This window comes from Spea bombifrons, chromosome 1 (assembly GCF_027358695.1).
Source record: "Spea bombifrons isolate aSpeBom1 chromosome 1, aSpeBom1.2.pri, whole genome shotgun sequence".
NCBI lineage: Eukaryota > Metazoa > Chordata > Amphibia > Anura > Pelobatidae > Spea > Spea bombifrons.
In genome coordinates this window covers 8,701,937-8,724,407 of record NC_071087.1, presented here as the reverse complement: position 1 = coordinate 8,724,407, position 22,471 = coordinate 8,701,937, and the positions used below count along the sequence as shown (strand labels likewise).

Below are 22,471 nucleotides of genomic sequence, written 5' to 3'. Positions count from 1 at the left end.
TTTTCTCCCCATTAACTTATTCCCCCCCCCCATATGACTGACAGCATTCATTAAGGTAGAGTCAGATAATGGGAGTTGTGGTTCGTGGATTAATGTGTATTTTTGCTGTGCTTGTGTCTGACAAATCTCCTCTGCTTTAACGGAGTATCTTTAACCAATTTACATGAACGAACCATACAGGTGGTACATTTAGCTGAACTCCTCTCCTTGCACGTGATGTACTCACCACCAGTCAGCTTCATAGTTTGCAGAAGTGAACGTTGCATCCAGCGGTCTGTTTAGACCTCAGTACACACGTGTAGAGTCTTCCCATTGATTTCAGTGGAAGCACTTTCTTGCTATTGATTGGTTGCTGAAGCTGTCAATCCGTAATAGGGGAGGGCTGTCGTTTCAGCAAAGTTTTCATTCTTCCACGATCCAACTTTTCTTGCCACTGAATGGCTGCTTGAAGCCGGCAATCAGTGGCAAAAACAGTTGGACCATGGACATGGCTGCAAATTCTGTGTCCGCTAAGTGCTTAGTTTACTTTTCAATTGGTAAGATTTTTTGTTTATTAAAGTACTCGCTTAGGGTGAGGGTCACTCACAGAGTACCTTAACATGTATTCTTCTATAGCAGAGATGTCGGGGACATAAGACTTTCCATTTATCGTTCATCTCTCTTGTCCTAGATTTTACCCGCGTGGTTTCATATTATTTTATATAAATACGTTGGTTTTTGTGATGTTTAAGAAATAGTTGGGTCGTGCCGAGTACGAAGCCGCATTATCACTCTGCAAAGGCGGATGAATATAATACTCTCCCTCGCAACTCATGGACAGAATTACATTTTGTAACTGTGGTCCAACACCTCTTTCTTCACGTGTATTTTCGTTGTAAGCATAGTCAGAAGCTAGTAGCCATGGCTGCTTCTGAACTACAACTCCCATGATGCTCTACTGGATTTCGCTTAACCAAAGAATTATAGACCATTGTAGAAATTGTAGCGCATCAGAATCTACTAAAGCTCCATCAACCTGTTGGCTCTACTCGACGTGAGCAGTATATCTTTGTTTTGTGTTCATTATTAAATATTACTTATAACGAAGTCTCTTTAAATACACTTTATACTTTCATTCGTGTTTTTGTAGCTTTATTTTAATGTATTGCATATTTTTATTTTTTTCTGTTTTCTTCAGGGCACGTTTCATAGCCAGCAGGCGCTGGAATACGGCACAAAGTTAGTCGGAGGTGTTTCCCCTGGTAAAGGAGGCAGCACTCATCTCGGCCTACCTGTTTTCAACTCGGTTGCAGAGGTAATAATGGAATTCCTAAAAGATGGGATGTTTTCGCTAAATGATGTGCCTATAACAGAAGCCTCTTTTTTTGCTATTGTAGTCTTGACTCTTGATGAAGCCCTCTTTCGCCTCTCTATTTTTCCTCACCTCAGGCCAAGCAAGCGACCGGTGCAACAGCCACTGTTATTTACGTGCCCCCTCCGTTCGCTGGTGCTGCTATTCATGAAGCTATTGAAGCCGAGATCCCGCTGGTAGTTTGTATTACTGAAGGAATCCCTCAACAGGACATGGTGCGTGTGAAGCACAGGCTCCTTCGCCAGGCTGTAACCAGATTAATAGGACCCAACTGTCCTGGAGTCATCAATGTGAGTTGGCACGTTTTGTGTGTTGTCACAGCTTCTAAGACAGATTAGCCCACAATGCTATCTGTCCAAGAAGCTGCCATGTAGAAGTGATGAAACCTGCCCATTGTGGAGATCAGATTTTTTTGCTGTACTTAGACCAACCTATATTTTTCTATATCATTTCTTTAGGCCATGAGATCATATGTTTATTGCGTTATGCCTTTATGCCCCGTGGCTTTCGAGTTCAGACATCCAATACTTTTTTGGTTAAACGTGTGTTGTGGCACATCTTTTGAAGTGCATAGTTTGAGAAGATAAAATGAAAACAAAGCCATCCTTCGAAAATGCCCAGCTAAAGACGGCTGTTCATTACTTCTAATTTCAAAATGTCCACATTTGGCAAATTATAAACAAAAATAAAAAAAAAATATATATATTTTTTTTTATTGTGTAAAACGTTTGTTTTCACAGTAGTCCTTCCTCTTCAGATGCTAGATTTTCTGACTTTTTAGTGTTATCTATAGTGTGTTGCAATGTGAAATAAAAATGAAGTAAAATACGTTAATACTTAATTTTTTTTTTATTTATTATTATTTCCTTGTGGTTTGATACTGTGTACTCTGCAGAAGTCTTGTCTTTTGATGAGATATTCTCAGTTGTAAGAACTTTTCCTGGGTTTATCTTCAATGCAAAATAAAAAAATACAAGCAAAAGAAATATACAACTTAAATATTCTTTAAAGTTTTTATTGGTTTATGCCTATGTAATTTATTTTCTCCTCCCCCTTCAGCCCGGAGAATGTAAGATTGGAATCATGCCCGGTCACATTCACAAGAAAGGCCGCATTGGTGAGTTATTAATGTCAAGCCCTCAACCCGTATAATTGGTCTTTACCACCAAAATATAATATATGTTAATATGTGTTAGTCTCTGTTTAACGTAATCTACGAATTCTCATCATTCAATGCAAGTGGTCATAACATTATCTCCATATACAACGACGAACCATTTCACCGTGCTGGAGGGTGAAGACTTGGGAGACGCGTCCTGACGTACGAAAGCAGCTAAATTCCGTGATAGCCGTTATTCATTTAATCTTAATATCCGTTTACTGTGGTTAAAAGCAAGTGGAAGGATGTTAAAAAAAAAAAAAAAAAAAAAAAAATTCAACGAACCGAACCAATTATGTTTTCTGCCCGCAAATCATTTGTGCAATCAGTAAAATAAATGACAAGAAAATTAGACTGAAGGAGTTTAGCGGTATCAGCTTAATATAGTGATATTTAAAGAAAATAATTTATTCTTTAGGGTAACCTAATGCACATCCTGATTTATTTATTTTTTTCCCCCTTCCTTTAGCCTGTTTGCTTGTGCAGCTTTTACTGGAGCTCTGCTCCTGGAATCTACTACTCTTCACACAGTTACATTTCGCTTTGTATAGCCTTTAATTCTGACGATTCGCTCCACTTAAAAATAGTCCCTAACTTGCAACCTGATATCTATAAACTGATATAGTGATTGAAAAGCAAACTCAAGCTGGTTAAAGGGACCCCCAGGCATCATATGCAGTTAAATGCGTACCACAGATAAATGGTTCCATTTTGCGAATGCAGAAGCCCCCCGTATGTATTTTCCCTTCTCCCCATCTGCAGCTAAATGCTGCGCCCAAGATGTGTTCGGCTGGAAACCTGCATATGATATACTCTCTTCCAGTCAGATCCAGCGCTGATTCTAGGATGGCTGTGGGGTCTGAGCAGACCCCCACCATGTATGGAAAGTGCTCCCATTGGTTTCGGTAGGAGCTCTTTCCTGCCACTTAAACTGACGAATGTGTAGCTATGCTAAAAATCAGAAGTTTTTTAATTTATCCTTTATAATGGCAGCCTTACTTGTCTGTATGTTTGTACAGAATTCTGTTATTGTCCATACTTGGATCTTTAAACAATTCCCTTTTTCCTTAACCCCCCCATGGCTTTGCACATATATTTTAACCTCTGTTAGCGAGAACTTGTCTCTCATAGACTGATATACTGTCTACAAGGAAAAGCCCCATGTTATATTTATAGCCTCCGAAGGACGTTTCCAAATCCGCCTTGGTTTTTCATCAACCAGAAAGTACTTTTTTATGAGAAAATATTGTGTCCTTGCAGAAGCCATCATTTCGTCTTCCTTTTTTATTTATTTTTTTATTTCTCGGCACAAAAGGCGATGAACGCGGCATCGCCATCATTTTAAGAGTGCACTATTTATTGCATAGCTTTGTACAATCTGCCATGCCACATGTCCAGAACATACATTATGACCAAACATTTTCTTGTTTCATTGACATTTTTGGGGAAAAAAAGATGTATTGCACTATACAGACATGAATCATTCGCTACAATATTAAGGCAAAGGTGTCTTCATAGTTGTGAATACATCATTCCCTCGCCTCAGGTGACCGCCTGATCACAGAGCTTCTTCATAATTCTGAGGCATGCTCCTTTTTTGTTTCCTGAATTACGATCATGATATATGGCTATTATATGATTTTTATATAGCATCATCATATTCCGTAGCGCTGTACAATGGGTGGACAGGACATTACAAGTAGTATATTTGACTTACAGAACGCCACGTGAGTAGGGCCCTTACATTCTATAAATTATAAATCGTGATCATTCAGCATTGTTATGATCACCATAACATTTATTGTTTAAAAGATGCAATCCTGTAAGTGGCAGGAAAGGTCTCACAATTGCAAAATTAAAAAAAAAACTAACTTTTATTGAATGTATTTAAAAATGGATAAAAAAATGAAACTATTACATCAAGCATGCTATGTGAAATGTGAATTCAACTCATGAGTTTATTCACATTTAACGCAGCGCATGCTTGATATTTTCAATTTGTATCACCTATTTAAATATATTCAATAAAAGGTGTGGGTTTTTTTATTTTTTTATTTTTTAATTTTGCCGTTGTGAGATTTTTCCTGCCACTTCAAGATGAGATCTTCAATGTCCTGCAAAGGGAATCAATTGTAGATATACCCACATAGCATGCAATTTATTATAATTTAAAAGTAAACATTTACTTATTTTTTTTATGTAAAATAAGTTTGTGGGTCTTTCATGATGAAGAAACTGTTGTTCTTTCACCTACTGTTTAATTTACTTAATTTTTGCTCATGATTAGATGCTTATATGTGTATGTTAATATATATGTAGCACTCTCTGGGCTACAAAAAAAAACTCCCTGAAAGTAATAAACCCCAACAGTAAAGAAATGTGTCTCTTATACAAGAGAAGCGGGTAGTTATGCAGTATTTTAGAGTGCAAGCTTAATTGGCAAACTGTACATGTGATTGGGGGGGCATTTTATCCTTGGACCCAGACAGCACCATGTCTTGGGCCATCCCTGGGCCTAAAACTACTGGAAACCACAGGGGTCATATTCTATCTCCCGTCTGTTTTCTTTTATATTAAGTCTTCATCTTGCCAGCAAAATATTGTCGAGCCCACAGACGTATCTTCTGGGAGATAGCTAAAAATCCATATTTATCAGATGTCTCATTAGGAATAGCCGCACGTCTCCAGTTGTATACAGGCATGTCAATTTAACTCCAAGGTGGGAACCACTAAAACCTTTATGGTATATATTTTTTCTTCTTCTTGTTTCACTTTAATAGGAGTTAAAAATCCCATATTTCTAATGGTACTGATGAACATTATAAATATACTTCAATGGTTCAGAAATCTTACTCAAAAATAACTCCTCTGTATATATTTGTTTTTGTACTTTCCGATACCCATATGTAAGTAAAGATATTAGTGTATATATAGAAACAAGCGCATTTTTTTTTCTTTTAAATTTTATACTGCTTGGAATAAACGAATACAAATTAAATCTTGTGTTCACATATTTATTTGTATAAAGAGCTTGGTAATTACATTGCTAGGTATAAGATATTGGGTGCGAAAAGGGTTAAATTTTTAACTACTTTTTTCTATGGTTATTTGAATTTGATTGTTTTGAGCTTTAGTTACCTTTAGTACCGTATTTGCTCGATTATAAGACGACCCCCCCCCAAAATCAAAATATTAATTTAGGAAAAAAACAAAAAGCCTATAGGAAAAGTTTTACTAGTAAATATTAATTCATGTAAACTAATTTTCATATTTAATAAAAGCTATGATTGAGAAAAATATATTTTTTTATTTGCCAACCTGCCCCCTAGTTATGCACATCTGCCCCCAGGCTTGCCACTCTGCCCCCAGAAATGCCTTATACCCCCCTATTTGCCACTCTGCCCCATGATGTGCCTTTTAACCCTCTATATGCCACTCTCCCACTCGCAGAGTTCTGCAGGGGCCCGGCTGTGTTAGCAACTTCTCTGGCCCCGCCCCCAGAGGAAGGAGGGGGAGGTAGAGTTATGTGAGGACTGTGCTAGCTTCCTGTTCTCCTGCTGCTCGCGATCAAAGCCCGGTAAGCAGCACGGCCCCAGCAGAATGAGGTCTGATTAGAAGACGACCTCGATTATAAGACGAGGGGTATTTTTCAGAGCATTTGCTCTGGAAAAAACCTCGTCTTATAATCGAGCAAATGCGGTATACCCTGCGGTGGCATTAGCTTTTTGTCTCAACAGAATACCAATGGTCTTCTTTTGTCTAGACAACAATTTATGATAATTATGGCCTCCTCGAAACAAACCCCATGCTTCTCTGGGTCTCCGGCTCATCACTGAGAAACTCCGGGTTGAGGCAGCAGTGTTGAGGCACCATCCCCGCCCACTTCCTCTCCAGCCACACCCATTTTCATCCGGGGAACCGCCCTACCGACATCAGCGGGGCCGCATCCCGAGAAGATGGTTAACTATGGTTATAAATAGTCGACTCCGTCCAAAATATTTCCGTTCTTTTCTGTCGCCAGCAGGTTTAATAAGAGTCCGTTTAAGATTCTGCGTTGATTACGATTGTTTACTTTTGTCAGGAGTTCAGTTCTAGTCAAAGGATTTGCCTGCTCTTGGATGGTCTCTGGAGAGGGAATTGTGTGTACGGTCGGTACAATTCCTTCTCCGGCGGCTCGTAAATTAACAGGAGGTTTTGAGTTAGCCGATCGGCCTGCTGTGATGTCACCTGAGGCGGTGTGAATTTAAATAATTTCTTAGTAATTTTTCACGTGGTTATTGGGCTTCATAAACGGAACAGAGGGGACAAGTCTACTTATTTCCCCCCGTGGCATTGTGCAGCCCTTCTGTAATAATATACAGAGAAGAAACTGCCGGGATAACTTGGAGCTTATGGAATTGTGTGCGTAGAAATTGGTCTTTTCAAATTATGACACATTTTGTTCCGAATTCCGACTGACCTCACGTTAAATAACTGTAATAATGCGAACAATCGGCAATTAGCCCCCAGGGGGAAATCTGCAAAATTAAATGAACCAAATACACCAAAAGTATATGTTCAAAGATTACATTTTGGGGTTTGGCAGACATAAGCGATAGTTATTCTTAGGAAAAAAAAGACTTCAAATGTTTTCTTTTAGCTTTCAGAATCTTTGCATTTCTGGTTATTTTGAAAGCATAATCATCTATTTTATATAGCTGTTTTGACAGACGTTATTCGTTTATATAGATCTAAGCATGTAGAGCTATACATACCTATGAACTATTTATATCAAACTTTAAAAAAATATCTCCTCCTGATGCCTTGTATCTTGCCAGAGATGGCTAACTTAATTACTAAAATTCCCTAAAAGATAGCCATGTATATTAAATTTAATATAGTTAAATTGTTAATTTGCTGTAATAAAAACGCACCCTTTTGAGCCATTCAGCAGCCATCTTCCCTCCCAACGGAAGTCTTCCGTGCTCAACACAGGGGCCTTCTGTTAAAGAGTTAAAAGACGCAATGGTTACTACTGCAGTGAAGAGAATGCTGATAATTGGTCACTGACCAAAAAAAAAAAAAAAAAAATATATATATATATATATATATATATATATATATATATATATATATATATATATATATATATATATATATATATAATACTCAAAGTGATTAACCACAAACAAAAAGTACAAGCTGTAGGTAACTTTAATTGATACATTTTAGTTACGCTAAAAGCTGTGACAGCAACCATTCCACTTCAGCAATTCTCGCTTCCACTTATGTTTTGAATCGGAATATTGTGGAGCACTTTTGGAACGGCAATGGTTATAATGTTGACGAAACCGTTTGGTTAGAATACGATTCCGTCAGTAGGTGGTGGTGTTTTCCAATTTCAGTTTATTTTGTGTCTTCTTGTTTGCTTTAATAAAGTTTGAGGAGATACGCCTGTGATACTTTATTTCTCTAGAAATTTGAATAATAAAAGTACCTGTTCTCAGTACTGATGTCTGGGAACTGTCTAGGTTTAGCCTGGAGATTCCGGATGAAGCCCCACTTCTTGTGTTTTTCAGGTCATGCCCACTCTCTGCCCTTTTCCCCTCCCGCCCCATACAAATTTAAATTGTTTGAGACTAACCCTGCCCCAGCTAGCCACACCCATCACAAAGCCGCTCCCCCAAAGCGAGGGGTGCTCCATTTTGCTAGATCTCGTAAGCTGATGGAACAAATATTTATTTTTATTTTATATATGAGAATGGGTTTTTCCCATCGGACACAGCGGACCTCTTCACATCTCGCACAGGTATATCCCACTGGTGTTATTGGTAACGGGCAATTTATGGTCTCCTGTGTATCGGTGTATTTTTTGCCCCCTACTTTTTCATTAGAAGAATTGCTGGTTTCTGTAAGGAAGGGAAAAAAAAACTCCAAAGAGCCCTTGACAAAATCTTTTTTGTGCTCTCAGAAGATAATTAGGTTCTCTGACTAGTGTATTTTTATACCTTACTGGAACTTAAACAGAATCCCATAGAAGGCGACAGAATTAGCATTCTGCGCAGGTCTTCGCGGAGGAAAGTACCCATAAACTGAAAATTGAAAAATCAAATAAGAATGCAATTACATTTGGTAGATATATTTTTTTTTGTGCGCTCATAAAGTGGTAGCTTAATGGCGCAGTCTTAGAGTTAACTTGAAATTCCAATGGAATAAAAAACCTTTGTAGAATGTGCAGGGCGGAACACTTCGGTGCGAAATAAGGGCACTAAAAAACATACGATAAATCACTGGGGGGTTTTGTTGCTAACCTAATAGAAAAGTCAGAAGATAAACGCTACAGTCTTGTTTTCTTGTCACTGAAATGCGGTACAATGACCTTAAGGGAACATTTATTTAGATGACTGAAGCTTTTGTAGGAATCCGCCAGTCATCCCAACCTCGTGTTTCTATGTGAAATCCTCTGCAGAGAGCCAAAGCCCTTCTGTCCCTTTCGTGGGACGGGCTCATAGCATGTGGGGCAGGTTCTGTAAGAGGGGGGTCTATTCACTAAAGGGGCAGATGGCAGGAGAGTTTGAATGAGAGCTGAAGAGTCAACTCTCACTTTAACATTCATTTCATCTGCAAGCTTCTTCAACAAGAAGGGCTAAGCTGGCCCTGCATAATGCATAACTGAGTCTGTGAGGAGAGAAGTCTCACTGATTGAACCATACATTATTCAGGGCCAGCCAAGCAGTTATGGCGGCAGAAACGTATTGGGTATGGTCCTTCATAATGCATAGTGACGTCAAGGATCTGAAATACGACTGCCCCCCTGAAAACCCTCGTTTTTAGACCCTATAGCTCAGTCCTGAGTCCAGCAGCTAGCATTGGGACACGGCAAAAAGCATACTCTTAATGCCTTTGCTTGCACTTCTAAGTGCACTAGACCTGCCATGTCGGGAGAATACAGACAAGTGAGTTTTCTAGATGAAACCGCACCTGGTGAGCAATAGGGTAATATGTATAATAGACACCCCATAGAAGAGACATGTAGCTAGTTAAAGCACATCCTGCGCTAAAACCTGCATTATTTATCTCACTTTGATTGCTGTTACCTTTTTATGGGATTGACTGGTTGTGCGATTAAAAAATATAAATGTAACCCTTTTGCGACCACCGACATGCCAGGTACGCCATGAAAAGGTGTCCCCAGAGGACTAATGACATACACTGTACGTCATTCTTAAAAACAGTGCCAATCGAATGCCTCGGTACAGTAACATGCAAATGGCTCCTGAATCTAAGACGAGAACAACAACTGATTAAGGTCTGACTCAACAGCAGGAAAAACGAGCAGAATAGACGGGCCGAATGGGTCTTATCTGCCGTCACATTCTATATTAAAAGCTGCATTCCGCACCAGTGGAGCTTTGCTGGAGCTGTCTGCTGTGGCTTTTGATATACAGAACAGCAGTGCAGTAGCTGCATTTATATTCAGGACAGATCACTGCTCTACCACATGTAGCTCGTAAAACACACCAATATATGTAGAGATGAAAAACGATTCCTGGAAGAATTTGACTCTCTGATTTCCTAAAACATCTCTCTGCGTCTACGTTTGCAAATGCCTTTCGCCTAGATGCTTGCATCAAACCACATCTATATAAAGTTAAACTTTTTGTTTTTTTTCCTCCTGTAGGTATTGTGTCGAGATCTGGAACTCTGACTTACGAAGCTGTTCATCAGACAACGCAGGTTGGATTGGGGCAGTCGTTGTGCATCGGTATGTAGCTTGTGCTTAGTGGAACACGTGTAGTGTATTAAGAAAATCCGTGTTTAATATACCATAACAATACCTTTCTTCCATTTTATATAAAATATATGCATATATACATTTTGATGTTGGCTTAATGAAGCAAGATCCTCTTGTTCGTTAAGATGTCATTACAATTCTAACACAAAGACATTCTAACACAAAGACATTCTAACACTAACACATTCATATATAAAGAGTGATTGGTGGCTAGGTGAGCCCCTAGGCAGGCTCCATATGCATAAAAAGGGGCATTGTGCCCGTTGGTTCAATGCAGTAGGCAGAGTAATTGTCCACCATGGTGGGAGTTTGTAACCTGGTGGAGAAGCTGATCCAATGCAAGGAATGGGTTCTCTATATCTCAGAACAAGGCAAACACATTTAAGATTGTAACATTTAGAAGCCCTAACTCCCTGACCTATGGGACTTAGCAGTTCTGCCGCCGGGTATCGGTGAAAACCCAGTATATACTTTACAGGAGCTAATCGCGGTTTATGGTGAAAATTGCAAAGCCCGGAGTCTGTTTGGCCACCCATGAGTTTAGAGGTAACTCGCAGCGAGCGCAGGTTTTTTTAACGGGGTTTTCACCTTATTTGCAAGCTTTATAATTCAACGAAAAACGCCTGCGATACGAGCGTACAAATACCTCTGGTGCTCATTGGCCCTGTTATTTTGCTTTGGGAAGAGTTATTATTCGGCTATACAGAGGTTATAAGGAAATAAATGAATGTAAAATAGAAGTGAGAACGTCAATCAAATGTGCAAAAGGATAGTGTGTTGGATGTGTATAGCGCATGTTCTGCAATGGCGTTGGTGGGCAATAATTAAAGACAGCCGGAATGTCGATATTTGTAATGGGGCCTCGCTGCGTTCACACAGGGGTAAGATAATATAATCGGCTGACCTTTATCCTGAGTGTACATGCACACGAAAAAACAACCACCCTCCATAGTTGAAGGTAGCTACAAGTCAAAAAGTACCCCAGACAGTAAATAAATGCTCCTCTTTATGAGTGCACATATGTTAATAAGTCCTAAGTATATCTATACTTATACCCATCTAGTGTCCTGAATCTAAGACGAGACCAACGACTGATTAAGGTTTGAATCTGATATCAGGGGAAATGGGCAGACTAGATGGGGCCGAATGGGTCCCATCTGCCATCAAAGTCTGTTACATACTGTGTCGGTTAATCGGCTGCGGGCACATTATTGTGATAATCTGCAGAACTCAGCTAATGGACGCAATTAAGAGAATATTTCACGATGGAAAGTTGAGAATCCGTAAATTATGATATTGCGTTCCTATATGTACATAAAGTAAAGCAGGGCTGTCGAGCAGTCGTCAAACTTTTATTCTTTATTTATGGTCTTCATTGAGATTTCTATTTTCCTTTCGATGGCGTCTGAAGCACAATATGAGAGAGGAGGTTTTCATTGAATGTAATCAGGGCTCCCGGGGCAGGATATCTTTGCATTGCTGCAAAGCGATCCGCAGAGCCCGAGGTAGCAGACATGCATCAAAATGTCATTAAACGTAATTTAAAGTGAATTGGTAAATAATAGGTTTTGTGTCTCTCCGAGAAACCAGATTATGGCAGTCAGTTTGATTTTCTGACAGTTACTTTATCTTATTTAAAGTATTTAAACCAATTTACCCCTGGTCCTTTTCCAGTTAAAAAGATATGATATATTCTGCTCGAGCAGTTCATTGCCTGGTCCGCTCGGCGGAGCGATGATGACATTGATATCCGTACCCAGACTACACCGAGAATAAATTTCGTTTTAAAACTTGGCTACGACCCCAGTCTGTATAAATCTAAACATGCTCTGCCATCACTTACCACTTTGTGGAGTGATGTCAATGTAGAGGGGAGACGCCAAGACCCTTTTACTCTAAAATCTGTACATCTTGTAAAAGACGAGGTACGTATTTTCTTGTAAGGAAGCCATACTAATTGTGAAGGGTAAGTGTGGAGGATTCATCAGGCCGGTGGCCATGACCTCTCAAGTAGCTAGTGGAGAACAAGCTTGTGGACCACTGCTTGAGACTTTCCCTGAAGACCACTTTGATAATAGTAAAACCTGAGTGTTAATGAATATACTTACATGCATGCATACATACACGTCTCGGCCAGACCCACAAAGCCTGCCTATCACGGGGTTACCATCAATGCTGGTTTGGTTTTAACCGGTTTGTGCTGTATTGGTGTACTAGCTGGAACGTTTCTGTTAAATTCTCTCTTCTGAAAGGTGTATTAAATTTGTAACGTTCCCAAATATGTCTTCCCTTATGCTACCCTTGAAGGCGTTGGTGGAGATCCATTCAACGGAACCAACTTCATCGACTGCCTCGACGTCTTCCTGAAGGATCCTAAAACAGAAGGCATCATCTTGATCGGGGAAATCGGTGGCAGCGCCGAGGAAAATGCGGCTGACTTCTTAAAGGAACACAATTCCGTAAGTGTTTGAAACCGTCGGCTCGGCGTATATTGTGGAAAGGTTTTTTTTTTGTTTAAGTATCTTAAAGATCTTCCGTCTTTTGAGTCTGAGACCAGATACGAGGAGAGAAGATCCTTGAGGGACTCTTACATGCTAGTCAGCCAAAATAACTCATTTATTTCCAAATAAGTAGTACAATGTACTAGGGCTGCAACTAACGATTATTTTAATAATCGATTAATCGGCCGATTATTTTTTCGATTAATCGGATAAAAAAAAACAATATGCAAATTTTTCGTTTATTTAAAAGAATTTAATGAACTGGATGTTAAAAAACAACTTAAAATTTACATTAACATTCTTATTTTGTTATGATGTAATAAAAAACAATATTTTCAAAGTACAAGAACCCAAACACAATATTTATGAAACAAAATAACCCCAAACATTCTGAAAAGAGGTGGACTATTACTGTTCAAGAAACTTTGCCCCAGCACTTTGCACTTTGCACCCAGCACTTTGCACCCAGCACTTTGCACCCAGCCCTGGCACTTTGCACCCAGCACTTTGCACCCAGCACTTTGCCCCAGCCCTGGCACTTTGCATCCAGCACTTTGCACCCAGCATTCAGCACTTTGCACCAGCACTTTGCACTTTGCACCCAGCCCTGGCACTTTGCACCCAGCACTTTGCACCCAGCCCTGGCACTTTGCACCCAGCCCTGGCACTTTGCACCCAGCACTGGCACTTTGCACCCAGCACTTTGCACTGTGCCCCTGCACCCAGTCTCTAACTCTGCCCTGCACCCAGCCCTGCCCCCACATTCTGCCCTGCCCCCACACTCACACTCTGCCCTGCACCCACTCTGCCCTGCACCCACACTCACACCCTGCCCTGCATCCCCACCCCCACTCTGCCCTGCACCCAGTCTCCCACTCTGCTCTGCACCCACACTCACACCCTGCATCCCCACCCCCACTCTGCCTTGCACCCAGTCTCCTGCCCTGCACCCCCCACCCCCACTCTGCCCTGCACCCCCACCCCCACTCTGCCCTGCACCCCCACCCCCACTCTGCCCTGCACCCCCACCCCCACTCTGCCCTGCACCCACACTCACGAACCGCTCTGTGCGAATGGAGCCACTCGCACAGAGCGAACCGCTCTGTGCGAATGGAGCCACTCGCACAGAGCGAACCGCTCTGTGCGAATGGAGCCACTCGCACAGAGCGAACCGCTCTGTGCGAATGGAGCCACTCGCACAGAGCGAACCGCTCTGTGCGAATGGAGCCACTCGCACAGAGCGAACCGCTCTGTGCGAATGGAGCCACTCGCACAGAGCGAACCGCTCTGTGCGAATGGAGCCACTCGCACAGAGCGAACCGCTCTGTGCGAGTGGAGCCACTCGCACAGAGCGAACCGCTCTGTGCGAGTGGAGCCACTCGCACAGAGCGATTCGCTCTGTGCGAGTGGCTCTGTGCGATCCGTGCACATAGACATGAAGAATACTTACCTCCGGAACGCGTCACATCCGTCACGTAGCTGAAAGAAGGCGGAGACTGCAGAGCGTGTAGCAGAAGCGGGGAACGCTCGCGGAGGTAAGTAAAAGGAGCCGAGTGCTCCAACAACGAATTGATCACTCGATTAATCGATAACGGAAATCGTTATCGATGATTTCCGTTATCGATTATTATCGATTTTATCGATTCGTTGTTTCAGCTCTACAATGTACGCAAAATCTTTAAATGGGAAAAAATCTAAATGAAAGTGGATAGCTCCCTAAAGGCCAAGGCCATTAACCTCCAACAGGTTTTGTTGTCTCCCCTCCCCCCCCGTGTGATTGCCATTGCATGTTTTCAGCATGTGTCTATCCTATCTAATCTTACTTTTAGTTGGTTTTATGTATTTTTCTAAATGCGTTGATTTATCTTACAATTAAAAAGTCTCTTAACCATGTGGGATGCTAGCCACAGAATTGAAGGTTTATTAAACATCCATTTATTTATTTATTTATTTTGGCTGGCATTTCCAGAATTCTCACAATTCTTATTTTAATTCTAGTTCTTTTTTTAAAGTTCTTAGTTTTTTTTTTAAATATAAAGGACAGAGGCAATTTCCGGGACACTGCTTTCTTAATAGAGGAACTGCTGCCTCTTACCATGATTGGCTCTAATTAACCCGTGAATGACAGACAATTTAAAACAATTTATTTTTTTTTTATTTTTTTTTACTAATCTATTGTATTTGTGAGAAATATAAGTTTCTGAACTGAAGGAGCAGTAAGAAGGAAACGCTTCCCGTCTCTGGCTTTGGTGTCCATCCATCTCTGATCAGGACCAAGGCTACAGCTACTGAAGCACAATGTATTTTTTGGGGGGTAATCCATTTGCTCAAAGTTCTGCCAGCTATTAAAACATTCATCTCTTTTTGTCGAAGCGGCTGTTATTTTAAAACTTCAATAAATAATTGGTGACGCTTGTAGACGCTCTGGAACGCCGGGACTGTACATTCCTACTTATTAAAAAGTTTAATCTGTGACTCAGAACTTTGCGAAGTAAAGTTAATACAGTATATACTCACTTTAAATCTCCTCATTTCAGCTAGGCTTCTGTCCTGTAGTCCACTAATGACCAACATATTCCCTTTTTGTCAGACTGGATAAAACAAAATGCATTTTAAAATACTTAAATTTGCGTTCTTTATCGGTGGGGCTGCGTGTGACACTTGACTGTAACTTTTAATAGAACATCATTTATTTTCCAGAGGGATCCGCAACCTCTGTGTATTTATTTATACGGGAATATTTCCATATTGTTTAAGAAACCCGAGGCTTGACCAAGGCATGCCAATGACAGCGGATAGGATTTTCACATGATTTGTGCTTGTAGGGGGTCCTAGAGGTGTGGGGTTGTAGCCATGACAAGGGGTGCAGCAAGCCATGCACAAGCCGAGCTGGACATGCTGGGAATACGGAAAGGTCATTGTGAGCATCTGACCAAAGAACCGATGAGAAGAGAGTTTTCACCCCGTTTGCTCCATCTGGTACTTCTCTTTTCGTGAATATGAGGTGGGCCAGGGGTTGGCCTCCAGCCAATGCCGTGTCGCCCTCCTATGATGGGTTTCCATAGAATGCGATATACAGACTTCGAGAGAGGCTGTGGCTGGTGGTCATTATTTCATATGTCCAAAAAAGGTGAATGAATATACATATAAAGGCTGGGATAGCCCTAAGCCCAATAAATAATTGGGGTAAGAAGACTTAGGAGGGGGAAAAAAAAGACTGATTAGTCATTAGAGGCTGCCACTAGGTGATTAAGATGGAGCCATTCTATCGTTTACCATGCGGCAGTATTATAAGGGGACGCTTGCCTAGGAAAAGGGCTAGAACACTAGCCTTAACTAATATTCAGCAATCTAAACAAACATTGTGTGTGAAAACTATTATTTTAACAATGATTTGAGAAACTTTTTTTTTTCTTTTTACTACTAGTAACAAAAACGGTAGGAGTTTCCCTTTTAATAGCGGAACACTTTGTTGTCATTCAGTCGCTAAACTCTGGGTTCAGATGAAGTGAAGCATCTCAACTCCCAAATACTCATCGGGGTTTTAGTCTTCTTGTCTTCGCTATACATCATGGGGAGGCTGTTCGAGTAGCGGAGAGGATACCCGTTCTATGTGGAGGGATGTATTGTAGGAGTAGAAAGCACCTGCCTGCTGGAAATGAGGTAGAGGGGTTGTGGGGATTGATGTGCTCGGCATCATAAAGGGTTACTAGTTCCGTTTTCTCGCGGCCAACCCGTTTTTGCGAAGTCGCTTTTCATTTATTTTGCGATGTTTTTTATAATTGCACGAAATGGGTTCTCTGTGCCATCTTCAGAGACGACGCCAAGTCTGTCTGAGATAATGATAGACGGCGCTCTGCATCCAGGCTCCGGGTCCCTGTTGCCCCGTCTTCCTGACAGTCACTTGAAGAGGGTAGTGTTTTAAGCCACTTTCACATCTGCTCTCGATTCAAACCACTCAGCCTTACTCCATTTTGGCTTAAAAAACGTGCTTCAGAATAAACGGCAGTGGAAGAAAGTCAAAATTAACAGAATTTGAACCTATACCAACGATTGTAGTATATATCGAGATCAGAATGGCTTTTTATACATACATTTCAAGGGGCATTCCGTTACTTTTTCCGCCCCTGCGTTTTCCTTGCTCCTGTGCTTAGGGACAAACATTGAAACTTGTAAGTGATCGATTACTTTATTCCATATCAGCCACTCGAGGGTTAGTTTGTTAATACCATGGGCTAAATAATTAAAGAATTTCCTAATTTGCTGCTTTGTCCTGGCAGGATAAATGCTCCTGCTTTACTAACATCGATTATTCTTGTTTTCTTATTTAGTGCGAAAGTTCATTTGCTCTGCTATTTACTGATCTGTGTTTTCTGAAAACTTCAGCCCGTGTTGTAGACTAATTCACTTATCTAAAATGTATTTGAAAGCGTAGACATTGCCCGTTTTAACTTAATTAATGCTAACCATGAAACTACTTGAGACCAGGAGAATAGTTATAAATCGCGTTGTGAAGTTTGTTATAAATGTTCTAAGTAGTTGGTTTTTTGTCTATTTACCGCAGCGTTTTGGTGAGAAATGGGGTGTTGGGTGGTCTTTTATATAATCTCATTCATTCGCTCAGCCTTGACATCTGTTGGTCTTTCCTGAGTTTGTCTCTCTTATCCGCGCAAGTTCATGCGCTGCTTCACTTTGAGCGAACAGACTCCACAGCAAGCCCGAGGCTTGTACCATTCTTCTGCGTCTGCCATCGATTGCCGAGCTCTTGGGAAATTTTATGATCTCTACCCACTCTTCTGTTTTTTTTTATTTTGTTCTTAACTGTTTTTGTCTTTTGTTTTAGGGCCCTAACGCCAAGCCTGTGGTTTCGTTCATCGCTGGGCTGACCGCTCCCCCAGGCAGAAGAATGGGACACGCCGGGGCAATCATCGCGGGCGGGAAAGGTGGAGCGAAAGAGAAGATTGCCGCTTTGCAGAGAGCCGGCGTGGTTGTCAGTATGTCTCCGGCTCAGCTGGGCAGCACCATGCACAAGGTAACTCGCGCAGATGTTCCATATTCTCTCGAATCGTACCGCTGACTGCGACACAGCAGCCTCTAAGCAGGGCCGAGCGGTTGTGATTGTTAAATCAATGCGTTCTTCATCTATATCAGATGTTTGAATTGGAAGCAGAAATATCCCCCCCCCTCCTCCCCCTTTCTTGTTTATTTTCCAACCGTAGATGGACAAAACACTCAAAACGGCTAAAATCTCGCTGTCAAACCCGGTCGCAACGCCATCCAGCGCGAGCCAAACTTAATTGCGTAGAATTAAAATTACATTTGGCACAGTGGCAGGCAAACGGCAAAAAAAAAAATATCTCCATAACGGCACAGCTGTCAGGAAACGGCACGCAGTCACGCTACTTACGAAACGTTGCATTCAGTAAGGCTGGAGGTATTTTGTAGCTGCAAACAACTTCGTTTTGTCTCCTAATAACATGTAATTGTCGCACACATCCTGATTGTGTTCGCGGCAGGTTTGGCTGGATTGCTTTCCGAAGCACGATAATTCCGCGCGTTTTATCACTTCAAATAGCAACCTGCCAGATACCTTTAATTCTTAAGTGCGACATGTGTTTTTATACTGCTTTTACTTTTTTGTTTGAAGACCGTAGGAGGAGGAGGAGGAAAAACCTCTCGTAGGTGTGTTTTGCGTTACATTTTGTGCAATCTCCTTGATTGTCGCTTGTTACGCGCGATAGTTATGTTGTTAGGCATGACCAATGCTGAACTTTTTAATCAATCATATTGCACTCTCGCTACAATGCAAACGCTATACATTCATGCGCACGGAACACACCGCTCTCTACACATGCTGCAGGTGAGCATTCCAGACCTGAAACCATCAGCGCCCGGTTGTTGGATCTACTTTGATGGCTGCTAAATTATTACCAGCCAGTAGACTGACTGAGCTGCACGTTCCGACATAGTGTCAGATGCCAAATGAGTTGTGGTTTTCAGGTACCTCTGTACCTTGTTGATGGTTTTGTATGTCGGTCCTGTATAGATAGAGTCCCTCCTCCCCTGTGTATAATTTACGGAGGTCTGAAACCCTGTCCCTTGGAACATTTTGGCTGGACCTGTTGAGCAAGCACTCAAAAGTAACCAAAAAGAAGGTAAAAAGTGAATAATAAAAATCCTTACTGATAGTTCACATGCATAGCTACACACCTTCAATTCATTAATCCAATATATAGCTCATAGCTCAGCATGTGATTTGTGAGAGTGGAACGTTGAAGTTTTCTGTATAGAATAAAGTGGGTTGTCGAGACTTCTCACTTCCCTGGAAACAAAACCAGATTATCTGATTACTAGTCTCTAGGCTCGAGACTGGCGAGATGAGCAACGTCTCTCGGATAAGCAGAACTATTACAAAAGGCTTTTGTACCAAATCAATCATCAAAAAGTCAATGCAGCTTAGTCATACGCTTCTGGTTAATACAACGGGAATTGTAAAGTACCGGTCATGTACTCCAATAATTTCTTTTGTTTCCAGCACCCAACAGTAGCTCTTTCATTATAGCGATACAGACGGTACTCTTACAATACCGGAGATAAATATGCTTTCAATTTATTGTGTGATAAACTAATATCGCTGCTTTACGGTAGTGTTGGTAAGCGGGTTTCCTTTACAATCTGTCCAGAAGAGCTGGCAATTATATTATTATATTATATAACCTATACTTTTTAATATATATATATATATATATATATATATATATATATATATATATATATATATATATATATATATATATATATATTATAGTATAGGTCATTTATAGCAGAGAATTATAATATGAATTAAATCTGGATATTTATTCACCACGATTCTGCATCTCCAAGAAGTATCATTTATCATCAAGTTTTCATGGTTTGAGGACCTGTAACAAGGGTGAATAATACATTTTAGTATTTTCAGCGCCTCTGTATAAAAACATGACAAGTGACATCTTATTTTTTTTTTCTTCTCTCCATTGCTCTGTTAAATTAGTGATGGAAATTGTGTTTCACAAATAAAATGATTATTCTAATGGGGATCACAAACCAAATAAAGATGGAAAAATAGTGCTGCTTCATAAAAGCCAAAAGATAGAATGTATGTATGTATAACTCTTATAGGGGACACTCCACCCATTGATGCGCTATTTCTCTGTCCCCAAGCTTCTTGGCTTGCAGGAGACTCGCTTGGCTGAAACAATCTACTGCTTACTACTGTCCATGCAGACTATACTCCCCACCATCCAGCTCCAGCTCACCAAGGAGCCACAGGGTGTTTAGCCGGACCCCCATATACATACGCGTATACATACTTTCAGTGGGAGGGCTTTCTTGCAGCAGATTGGCGCTTCAAGCTGCCAAAACCTGGCGTGGAACTCGGTTCGTTGAAAGAGTTTTGTGCAGCGGCTTCTGCTAAAGGAAAGCACAGGAAACAAATGTACCTTGTGGGTAGCTACACGTGCATTTAATGCATTTAATGAGCGGTTTTCATGGCTATGGCTATTTTGGATGCTACACTGTCCCTTTTAATAGAGGCGTCACAGCGGTCTGAAGGCCCATTCCAGCCATCGGATGCACTTTAACGGGTATGATTGCTGCATGGCCCCTTTATATTTTCATCGTATCCCTTTTGCAAATGCTTGGAAGGCCTTGCAGAGAGCAATTCCATTGATTTCTATGGGAGAGCTTTCCTGCTGCTGATTGGCTGCTTGAGGAATCATCAGACCACGGAGGAGGAGGTCAGATGCAGCAGCAGGGCAGCATCTAGTTGAGGTGTTTGTTTTGTCCCCTTCTGCCCCAGATCTCAGCTATATATCTCCATAAACTATATCACGTTTTAATATGAACATTGTTACGCCGTGATTGTTTTGCCCTGATGGGAGGGAGAGACCGTTTCTAGATGTTCAGTTTTGTACATATCACTGAGGCGTAGATTTGCTGGGGAAGCCCCTCTACCCTCAGGCTGCAGCTTCACCAGCGCTCATGTTCACAGTTTAGCCGCGGAAGGTATATAGCGAGACTCCGCCGTATCCTCTCATAGACTCGTAGCGCTAGACTCTTCACCTCTGTGCAAGGACCACAAATTATCCATGTGGCCTCGTCAAAGCCGAAATCTTACATAGGCTCTTCGTAATTAACTGAGGTTCTCTTAGATCTTTCTGAAACGTCGAGGAACTATTGATTTATTCAGAAACAAGCTATACCTTCTTATGTGAGCCGATACAGTTTTCCTTTTAGGTGTTCCTATATATATATATATTTATTTTTATAAGAAAAGTTAGGGTTTCTAATCATACAGCAGACCTTTTTAGTTTTTTTTCAGCGTATGTTGTAATATGTTGTAACTGCCCGAATAGTTGCAGTTCCAACTAGTTTACTTTATTATTCTCCTTTACTTTCTTTCACCTTCTCCAGATCTGTAACCTATCGATGGAGTACGTGTCTGGAAACCTCTTAAGACCTCAAAATTAAGCTAACATCCACCAGTTAATGAATCGCTGAGATTTTGTATCATGCAGTAGTATAAAAGAAAACCTTTTTTACGTTTATCGTTGAAATAATGTTTATTTAATCCTCAGACACCGGTCCTTTTTTTCCCCTGCATATATATATAATATTAATTTCAACTGCTGGTGTTACATAGTTTAAACAAACTATTTCTGAATTAGTGTACACCCCAGCCCCTTCCATGGACTCGGTTCTAGAATTAAAACAGCAACGCTGCGTCAGATTGAACGTTACACTGAATGGATTAATCGAGTTCTTTATATGAAGATGTCTGACAAATCTGCAGGATTCCATTTAAAATAGTAATGTGTGTGTGTGCTTTCCCTCCATACTACGGTAGATGGCAGCAAATGACCGCTCACCACTCGGATGAAACATTATTATGACAAACTGATATCCAATTTGTATAATTTTGGTTAAGTATGCAGTTGATGGCTTGTGTTCTAATTTAAGAAAGGTCCTGTATGATTTATTGAGATTATGAATCTGAAGATTTGGCACAAAGAGTTCCTGCATCCTCCCCAGCCGTATCCCCCTGTGTCACGCTTGCTATGTTTAGTTCTTGCATTTTTATTTTGTTTCAATTCCATTATTTATAAGAACATTTCTTGGTGTTAACAGACTATCAATGTGTATTCATTCACTCCACAGGAATTTGAGAAGAGGAAGATGCTGTAGAAGAACGGAAGAGAGGTCTTCTCCGTACACTTCCACCATATCGTCCATCTTGTTTCTGTTGCGTACCGAGGATTACTCCATTGTCTTGCACCACCACATGAAGCCATAACTGTTATTTTATTTCTCCTAACACAGAGTCTAAGATGGGTCTCTTCATATGACTGTACGTCCTTCCCAAATAAATTCTTGCATTTATTTTGGATGCTAGACACGTTTCGGCTTTCATTTTATCCAATTTTTTTGTAGATCACTTAAACTTTCTGACTTTACTATCACATGTATGAGTTAGAAAGAAACCCTCTTGGTGTAATTGTACGACCCTGGGAACTATCTCATTGGTGGGTTTTAAAGAAGTCATCGTGTCTCCCTGTGTTGCTGAAATTACCTAATAATAACTTTGTTAGATATTTTGTTCTTAATTAGTATAAAGGTCCGATGCGGCACGATACAATCAGTTTCTT

At 40.8% G+C, this 22,471-nt stretch overlaps 1 protein-coding gene across 1 annotated transcript in view; it reads left to right on the top strand.

Annotated features, from left to right (window-relative positions):
• Positions 1-22,217, top strand: part of SUCLG1 (succinate-CoA ligase GDP/ADP-forming subunit alpha) — a 28,437-nt gene extending 6,220 nt beyond the window's left edge. Inside the window, exons 3-9 of the mRNA XM_053458132.1 lie at positions 1,178-1,294; positions 1,429-1,641; positions 2,411-2,468; positions 10,171-10,254; positions 12,592-12,743; positions 17,629-17,817; positions 21,984-22,217. Of these exons, the coding sequence (XP_053314107.1) occupies positions 1,178-1,294; positions 1,429-1,641; positions 2,411-2,468; positions 10,171-10,254; positions 12,592-12,743; positions 17,629-17,817; positions 21,984-22,010 (840 nt within the window). The 3' untranslated portion in view covers positions 22,011-22,217. The remainder of the gene's footprint in view (positions 1-1,177; positions 1,295-1,428; positions 1,642-2,410; positions 2,469-10,170; positions 10,255-12,591; positions 12,744-17,628; positions 17,818-21,983) is intronic.
• The last annotated feature ends 254 nt before the right edge of the window (positions 22,218-22,471 follow it).